General features: G+C 46.6%; 1 protein-coding gene across 1 annotated transcript in view; it reads left to right on the plus strand.

The window, feature by feature from the left end:
* The first annotated feature begins 3,478 nt into the window (after positions 1–3,478).
* LOC308581239 (zinc finger protein RFP-like) overlaps positions 3,479–9,634 on the plus strand; it is a 32,653-nt gene continuing 26,497 nt past the window's right edge. The window contains exons 1-6 of the mRNA XM_081183769.1: positions 3,479–4,016; positions 4,494–4,589; positions 6,117–6,347; positions 7,456–7,478; positions 8,419–8,528; positions 9,579–9,611. Coding sequence (XP_081039895.1) covers positions 3,591–4,016; positions 4,494–4,589; positions 6,117–6,347; positions 7,456–7,478; positions 8,419–8,528; positions 9,579–9,611 — 919 coding nt within the window. The 5' untranslated portion in view covers positions 3,479–3,590. The remainder of the gene's footprint in view (positions 4,017–4,493; positions 4,590–6,116; positions 6,348–7,455; positions 7,479–8,418; positions 8,529–9,578; positions 9,612–9,634) is intronic.

Consider the following 9,634-nt stretch of genomic DNA (forward strand, 5'->3'; position numbering starts at 1 on the left):
AATGCAGCATTTGTCCTAATTAACTTGCAAGCTTACACAGTGGTGCTTTTTTCCTGCAAGGTCATTGTTGCAGAAAAACAGTGCATTGGAGGTGGGTTTATACAGCACCATTTGCACATCGTTCCGTTTTATTAATTGTTCTGTGTTATTGGGCTATTGCCGTCTGAAGGGGCCCTCTTGCGCAAGAAGCAGCAGTGGAGTCTTATGGACCCTCCAAATGTCCGTGTTTTCCAGGGACAGACCTGGATTTACAGAAGACGTCCCAGTTTTGGATTTCATCTCAGAATTTTCTGCTTTTCCCTGGGACGTCCCGCTTTTTGTCAGAGAAATGTTGGAGGGTATGGAGTTATGCGACACCAGAACCAAGGTGATAAGTAACTATACAACCTTTAGAAGACATCTGAAGGCAGCCCTGTATAGGGAAGTTTTTTGATGTTTAATGTTTTATTATGTTTTATATATGTTAGAAGCTGCTCAGAGTGGCTGGCGCAACCCAGTCAGATGGGCGGGGCATAAATATTATTAATATTATTAGAATAGGGCACCCCTATTTTCATCGGAGTAATGTTGGAGGATATGCCACCCCCTCGGGCCCAGCCGGGTGTCCCTGTTTTTTATCAGCCAAGGGGGCAAGGGCTCAGAGATATAAGCTATTTAGGAAAGCTCAGTTGGTAGAGCATGAGATTCTTAAATCCCAGGGTCATGGGTTCTAATCCCGTTGCCTTGATGATCCTCGTGGTCCCTTCCAATTCTTATGCGTCTTTCTTTTCTTTTTTAACAAGTTCTGCTTCACAACGCAGAAAACCACTTTTAACAAGGGGCGCCTAGAATTCATGAGCCCTGAGCACCTGTTTAATATCAGCTGGGAATTAAAACAGTTAAAGACATTGTTCGGTTGCCTGATTATTGTCTTCCAAAGCAACTACTCTATTCCAAACTTTAAAATGGAAAGCGTAATGCTGGTGGTCAACAAAAGAGGTTTAAAGACTCTCTCAAGGCAATTTTTTAAAAATGTAGTATAAACACCAACAATTGGGAAACACTGGTCTGCGAGTGCTCCAATTGGAGAACAGCCTTTACCAATGGTGTCACGGGCTTTGAAGACATTTGAACTCAGGACCCAAGGAAGAAACACGCTAAGAGGAAGGCACGCTAGGCAAATCCACACCATGATTAACTCCCGCCCGGAAACCAATGTCCCCATTGTGGAAGGACGTGTGGGTCCAGAAATGGCCTCCACAGTCACGGCTTATTGTTAAAAACGTGTTTATGGAAGACAATCTTACTCAGCTACAAGTGATCGCCAAAGAAGGAGGAGGAGGAGGAAGGTCAGCACAGACTTAATAATAATAATAATAATAATAATAATAATAATAATAATAATAAATTATTTATACCCCGCCACTCTGGGCAGCTTCCAACAAAGTATTAAAATACAATAATCCATCAAATATTAAAACTTCCCTAAACAGGGCTACCTTCAGATGTCTCCTAAAAGTCTGGTACAGTGGTACCTCGGGTTAAGTACTTAATTCATTCTGGAGGTCCGTTCTTATCCTGAAGCACCACTTTAGCTAACCACCACTTTAGCTAACCACCACCTCCTGCTGCCGCCGTGCTGCCAGAGCACGATTTCTGTTCTTATCTTGAAGCAAAGTTCATAACCTGAGGTACTATTTCTGGGTTACCGGAGTCTGTAACTTGAAGCGAATGTAACCCGAAGTACCACTGTAGTTGTTTATTTCCTTGACTTCTGATGGGAGGGCGTTCCACAGGGTGGGCACTACTACCGAGAAGGCACCTGTGCCTGGTTCCCTGTAACCTCACTTCTCGCAATGAGGGAACAGCCAGAAGGCCCTCGGCACTGGACCTCAGTGTCTAGGCAGAACGATGGGGGTGGAGATGCTCTTTCAGGTATACTGGACCGAAGCCGTTTAGGACTTAGACCTAGCCAATGTAGGTCTTTCAAGACGGGTGTTATGTGGTCTCGGCGGCCTTTCCCAGTCACCAGTCTAGCTGCCACTTTCTGGATTAGTTGTAGTTTCTGGGTCACCTTCACAGGTAGCCCCACATAGAACACATTGCAGTAGTCCAAGCGGGAGATAACTAGAGCATACACCACTCTGGTGAGACAGTCCATGGGCAGATAGGGTCTCAGCCTGCGTACCAGATGGAGCTGGTAAACAGCTGCCCTGGACACAGAATTGACCTGTGCCTCCATGGACAGCTGTGAGTCCAGAATGACTCCCAGGCTGCACACCTTGTCCTTAAGGGGCACAGTTACCCCATTCAGGACCAGGGAGTCCCCCACACCCGCCCGCCCCCTGTCCCCCAAAAACAGTACTTCTGTCTTGTCAGGATTCAACCTCAATCTGTTATCCGCCATCCATCCTCCAACCTCCTCCAGGCACTCACACAGGACCTTCACTGGTTCTGATTTGAAAGAGAGGTAGAGCTGGGTATCATCCGCATACTGATGAACACCCAGCCCAAACCCCCTGATGATCTCTCCCAGCGGCTTCATATAGATATTAAAAAGCATGGGGGAGAGGACAGAACTCTGAGGCACCCCACAAGTGAGAGCCCAGGGGTCTGAACACTCATCCCCCACCACCACTTTCTGAACACGGCCCAGGAGGAAGGAGCGGAACCACTGTATGACAGTCCCCCCAGCTCCCAGCCCCTCAAGACGGTCCAGAAGGATGTTATGGTCGATGGTGTCAAAGGCCACTGAGAGATCCAGCAGAACTAGGAAACAGCTCTCACCTTTCTCCCTAGCCCGCTGGAGATCATCAACCAGCGCGACCAAGGCAGTTTCAGTCCCATGGTGAGGCCTGAATCCCGATTGGAAGGGATCCAAATGGTCCACATCCTCCAGGTGTGCTTGGAGCTGTTCGGCAACCACTCGCTCAATCACCTTGGCCAAGAATGGAAGGTTTGAGACTGGGCGATAGTTGGCCATCGTGGCCGCATCTAAAGATTTATTTTTTTAAGAAGTGGTTTGATAACCGCCTCTTTCAGCGGGTTTGGGAAGGCTCCCTCACAGAGAGAAGCATTCACAGGTTTGAACATTTGACAGGTTTTCATTATTTTTTCCTGAAGGAGCGTCTCCACCCCCATCATTCTGCCCGGACGCTGACGTCCAGCGCCGAGGGCCTTCTGGCGGTTCCCTCATTGTGAGAAGCAAAGCTACAGGGAACCAGGCAGAGGGCCTTCTCGGTAGTGGCGCCTGCCCTGTGGAACGCCCTCCCATCAGATGTCAAAGCGATAAATAACTACCTGACATTTAGAAGACATCTTAAGGCAGCCCTGTTCAGGGAAGTTTTTAATCTGTGATATTTTACTGTATTTTTTGTTTCTATGGAAGCCGCCCAGAGTGGCTGAGGAAACCCAGCCAGATGGGTGGGGTACAAATAATAAATTATTATTATTATTATTATATTCAGGAACTGCAAAGACCTGGAGACTTTTTTTTAAAAAAAAAAAAATAAAGATCACATGTTCACTGAGTCATTTCCAGGAAGGGAAACTCCCAGTGCCTGAAAACGGAGAAAGTGAAACTTAACTCGGATCTTTGGTGAGAGGGAGCCATGGCTGCTTTTGAGGGTCACATCCAGCGTCTCCGTGATGAAGCCACTTGCTCCATCTGCCTGGATTACTTCAAGGATCCAGTGACCATCCCAGAGTGTGGGCACAACTTCTGTCGATCCTGCCTGATCCAGTGCTGGGGGGAATCGGAGGCAGAGGCTTCCTGCCCTCAGTGCAGAGAAAGAGTCCAGAGAAGGAGCCTCATCCCCAACCGGCAACTGGCAAACTTCGTGGAATTAATCGAGAATCTCAGCCTTCAAGAGGGAAAGGAGGAAGGAGGGAAAGGAGGAGTCTGCGAGGATCACCAGGAGCCCCTGAAGCTCTTCTGCAAGGAGGATGAAGCCCCCATCTGCGTGGTGTGTGACAGATCCAAGGAGCACAAAAACCACGAGGTGATTCCTCTGAAGGAGGCTTTCCAGGAATACAAGGTAGGAGATCCCTGGATCTGGAGGGGGAGAAATACCTGTGGATTCTACTTGGGAGGTTTTATTTTTAATTCTCAGGTCCAAAGTAGGCATGGCATGAATTGGTGGTTGTTTATTATGTAAAAAGCAGCCCAGGGGGGAGCCTGAGGTTTGGGAGGAGGGAGTTGAAGTATTTCTCTCTTCCAGGGGGACAAAGGGATCTCCCTTGATATCCCTGAGAAGCATCTGCAAAGACTCGGTAGAAGTCTGTAAGCAAGGGGTGACCTAACTGGGTCCCTGAGCCCCACAGGGCTGGCAGAGAAAAAAGGTAGCTGGTCCAGGGAGCCAAGACCCAAACAGGTTGAAAACCTCTGGACTTTTATTTCCTCGAAAAAACTACTCTGCTATTATAGCAAGACCACTGGGCGCAAGAAGCCAGCATACTATTCACCTCCTCTCTGTGTGTCTCAATCAAACCATATTTTTTTCTTTTCTCTTTAGGGAGAGATCTGTCGCCGCCTGGAGATTCTGAGGAAAGAGAGAGAGGAAATTCTGGCCTATCAAGCAGCCCTGGAGAAGGAAAGCAAAGACCTCCTTGTAAGTGCCACTCTTATTATTAGGGAGGGAACAAGCACTTGAAGAGTCGAGTCAGGACTGAGGAGGGATGGGGAAATCTGCCCATTTGAGCTTCTCCCCATTTCTCCTTTTTCCATATCACTGTTTATTAATTTATCATTCTGAAAATGAATCAGATGTTAGGGTGGCTACCTCCTTGTATAAATATTTTGAAATGTACTTTACCTTCATAAATACATTTTTTGTGAACATTACCTGGCTTGTTCAACCTTGAAAAATTCAGAGGTGAGAATTTCAAAAGATTGCTCTGTTTCATTCTCCATATTTTTTCAGCAATAGTAAATTACGGCAGGTAAATTCACTTTTGAATGCAGCTAATTTGGGTTTATTTTCCATTGTTGTTTATTACATGAATAGCAGTGAAGGAGAAGCCTGAGGAATTGTGAGCTGAGAGGGTGGAAGCAGGTCAATTCAAATCCTGATTTGCCATCAATATTACTAAAGAGTTGTCTTTCTAAATGTGCGCTATTGTTCATCTTTAGGAAATTCAGGGAGCTACGGGGATAAACTCTGCGCTTTCTCCTCATTCTCCTGTTTCTGTTGCCTTCCTACACCTCAATGGTCCCAGTCTAAACTGAGGGTGTTTTATGTCCATGGACGTTCTCTGGACAGCTATGAACTCTGGTTATGCCATTCCCCAAATCATGCAGGGAATATCCTGTGGGGATGTTTAGGGAGGCAGGAGAAGATATATTATTTTATTATATCCATAACTTTCGCCGGCAAGTTCTATAACTTAGCAGAGTTGCTAAATAATCCCCCTTTTAAATAACACAGCGGTTAGCTAGTTGCAGGCTCATCTGAGCCTCACTATTATGATTCCTGGTTTCCCTTTTTTATATCCCTCCTAAAAGAATAGACACGGCCATCTGATTAAAGTTAACATAAAACTAGTTTACTTACAATCATCCAGTTCACAGTGAGATTCCTGAAGGCAGGCTTAATTTACAGAACAACATATAACTATGTGAACTATCCCATAAGAGAAATAGTCTCAAGTGACTGCGACTGAGCAGTCACTTCTCCTAACTCTTAGGAACACACAATGGAGAAGACACAGAGCAGAACATGGAGGCCGTGTGCTCCTCTCCCAAGAACAGGCCACACTCACATTCACTCACATGCAAAGGAAGTCTGTCCCAGCTCAGGAGGAACTAGCAAGTTTTCTCCTGAGTGATACAAAGCATTCCCCAGCATGTGCATTGTAGGACTGTTGTATTTGCTTGCAATACGTTTTTACATCCCACATATCCATGGCTAGAAAAAAATGCTTCTTCCTTTAGGCTGTAGCCCTCTGCAAAATAGAAGTCAACAGAAACAGCAATGGAGAGGGCCTCCCCTCAAAATAAAGGGATACTTCTTTAGTAACTGGAGATTTCATGTCTCTGAAAAATCAAAAGTGTCCTCCCTGTGGAATTCTCACAATTCTCTTCCTGATGTTTTGAAGGCTGAGCACCTTCCACACTCAGACCTCCTCTTTTCTTGCAGAAATTAACAGAAACGGAGAGGCTGAAGACTGTGGAGAAGTTCAGAGAACTGCGCCAGTTCCTGGAAGAGCAAGAAAAACGTCTGTTGACACACGTGGAAGAGGTGGAGAAGGAGATTGCAGGGAGAAGGGATGAGCAACTGGCCAAACTCTCCAGGAAACTCTCTTCTCTTGAGAGGATCATCCAGGAGATGGAGGAGAAGAGTCAGCAGCCAGCGAGTGAACTCCTGCAGGTAAGATGGTGGCAGGAACAGCCCAAGGCTGGGCTCCAGGAAAAGGCTGCCCCTTTCATGTATGCAAGGAGTGCAGGGGCTGAGATGATGGAGCCTCTAGTCAGGTTTGTAATGGACAGGAAGACCCAAGAGACCTGGGATGCTTAACTCACCTGAATGCAGACTAGAGATTCGTCTGTGTTCTTGATGGAAGAGAAGATGATCTTCTGCTCTTCCGTCTTGGCAATGCTGCCTTCCTGCCCTTTGAGGGGCTTCACCGAGGATTCAGGCCTCCTTCCAACATGAGCCAGTCTCTTGACCAAGCTTCTCTTCCTTTTTCCTGCACAACTTCTGGGTTGATCCCCTTCCTCATGGATACAGATTGGCCCAAAATGGTGCTCAGTCACAGTGACCAAAGAGCAAGACAGAGGGACTCATCCAGACTGCTGCTTGTCCCACCCCTTTCCTCCAAGGAAAACCCACTGTTTACTGCTGAATTAGAGCAAACCTCAGCCAGGTTTTCTCCGGATTGACGTTTGCTTTGATGTTGCACGAAGGAGCAGGTTTTTCCCAAGGGAAAGCGGCAGGGCAAAGGAAAACCACTTGGACTCGTGTTTTCTGGGCACAGGAAAAGCAGAAGTGTGGATGAGCCCAAAGAAACATGGAGTTGTTTTATTACCACTTTGGAGACATTTTATAGAATCATAGAATCATAGAGTTGGAAGAGACCACAAGGGCCATCGAGTCCAACCCCCTGCCAAGCAGGTGGTTTTTTTATTTCCAGATGGAAAATAGAATTTGAAATTTGGGGACTGGGACAGTGCCGTGGCAGGATTATCCTGTAGGCTTATGTTTGTCTGAATAGCACAATGCAAACTGGATTAAAGTTATTAAAATATGGAAATGTGGAGAACTTGAAATCTCAGAACAATTAATAATTTCAGATTTGAAAAATAAAAGCTGTGAGAAACCAAAACTGGCTGATTCCGCCATCCCTCCCCAAAACCTTGGCATGTGCCAGGCAGACTGACATCTGAGGGCCAGGCTGTTCCTCCACTCCAGGGTCTGAGGGGGCCTTCCTAGTGTGGCCTGTGGTGTGCAGTGAATTCCCTTCTCTTTTTCCCTCTAGGATGTGAGAAGGACCTTGCAGAGGTAAGTGGATCTGGCTCATTTCCATTAGCATCACTCTTTGAAGCTGAGATGCAAGAACCTCAGACATGGCCCTCCAGGGGCTGCAGGGGGGAGACTGGAGGACTCACTCCCTGCAGCACCTCACAGGTAAAAGTAGAGCCCCCTCTTCTGAACTTGTAGCCCCCCAATTCTCCCTCCAAGGTCAACTGCCTCCTCCCTCCCTCCCCACATCAATTCACAAAGGGATGGGGGCTCTTTTCTTTCTCTTGCACTTTCTGCTCATGGACTTTTTGGTAATTTCAAACATCTAGAAGAGAAAGTCCCAAAGATGCTTCGGAAGAGTTTAGGACATATTTCAGTGTCCAACTAGAAGCCCCCCAACTCTGGTAACTCAGCCCCTTTGAGGCACTGAGGGAGGGAAGGTCTGTTGGTCTAGAATGGGTGGCTTCTTTTTCTTGGGAGCGTTTCCACCTTGAGAAGCTGAAGGTGGTCTTGAGTTGGGGGTGAAAGTCTAGTTGTTTTATGCCTCTAGAGGGAGACTCCCATGGGGCAGGAATTGGGCCCTTCCTGGGTGAGAGAGACGGTGAAGGGAGGGTGGAGGTTGTTTTCCTTGACCGCTGGGCAGCTCACATCCTCTGGCTCAGGGAGGGAGGGATTGCAGGCATTCCACCTCAGGGCTTTGGTTCTTCCATCCTGGGACCTTCCCAGAAAGTTGTTGGGGGCAGCATAGTTTGAAGCCATGGGAGCCCTCCGGTGGTGTCGCTTGGGGTTACATCTTGTCCCTTGTGCTGTTTAGCATCCTTACGAAGCCACTGACCAGGGCTTGGAGGAGGGTGTCAAGAGATGAAGCTGAATCCTGAAAATTACCTGTTGCGAAATGAACTTCAACTTTGTTCATGTTACTGAGATCTCCTGCAATAATTAGGGAGATGGGGCCATTCATTGTTTTTCTTTTCACCAGGTATGAGAAGAGAGAGAGTCCAGAGAAGCCACTGGCTTTCCCTCCAGAACTGAGGAACAGGATCTTGGAATCCTGTGATTTTGTGGAGGATGCAATGAAACAACTTAAAGGTAATGAAAACTGGCTGCCAGGATTTCACACTGGGAATTCTGTTACTTCTTCAGAACTGAACATGCCAGGCTCTTATTGCATGGAATTGAGTAACCCCAGGATACCTTCCTTCTTCCTGCTCCAGCCTTCATTTCCTGTCCCCCTGAATGGCCCATGTATATTGTGATGCTGGATCCTGTAAAGAAAGCCTGAACCAGAGTGTAGAGCAAAGTCAGGATTTTTTCCTTCCATGTGCATCGGTTTACAGTTATACGAAACCTCCTTTTCCTTGTGGTTCCCTGTCTGCACAATCTGAGTTTGTCCTTTTGGAGGTTCTTCTGCTCTGTATGGAGTCAAAGGGCATTCAGAAGCCCCCAGTTCCCCCTCTGCCTCCTGCTCAGGCTTCTTTCTCAGCCGTGGAGCCAAGGCCTGAGCCGCCTCCTCCTCAGACGTCCCCCTGCAGCTGCCATATCTAGGGCTTCAGCCTTCAAGATCTCCTGAGAGTTCCCCCATTGAGAGTGGAAGCAAGAGCACATGAGCCCCAAAGGGCACAATTATGCTTGTGAAGAACCTTAAAGATTTGTAGAAGGTTTGTGAGGAAGGGCTTCCTTTTGCCTGAGAGCTCTGCCAATCCTTCCTCATCAAACTTCGCTTCTCCTTGTGTTTCACAATTTTGGCTTTAATGATTCCCCCCACCACTTTACTTGGGGAAGATGTTAAGGCTGCCTCCATCTCCCCTCTGCCTCCTTTTACGGGATTCCTATTGCTCTGCCTCCCCTCCAGTCCTCCAATGTAGAGCCCAATTTAGGGACAAAGTTCAGAGACCAGCAGGATTCATGCTGAATATTTTTATTCTCTTATTTGTAAGCTTGCTTTATGATTGCTGAGTTTTAAAGCTTTAGTTATTTTCATAGATTCTTCCTATGATTTTCTTGTTTTTAATTATTTTCTGTACAATTTAATTAATATTTAATAATTGTGCTTGAATTTAAGGATGCCACTTTTGTATGGATATTTATTTCTGGTGGAAGAGTGTTGCCCTTACACTTTATATCTTTTTACTTCCTCAGATGTTGTGTTATACATAAAACCGATTCAGAAAGGTAAATTTCCAGGAGAGGAACAA

This window comes from Podarcis bocagei (genome assembly GCF_964188305.1).
Source record: "Podarcis bocagei genome assembly, chromosome: 2".
NCBI lineage: Eukaryota > Metazoa > Chordata > Lepidosauria > Squamata > Lacertidae > Podarcis > Podarcis bocagei.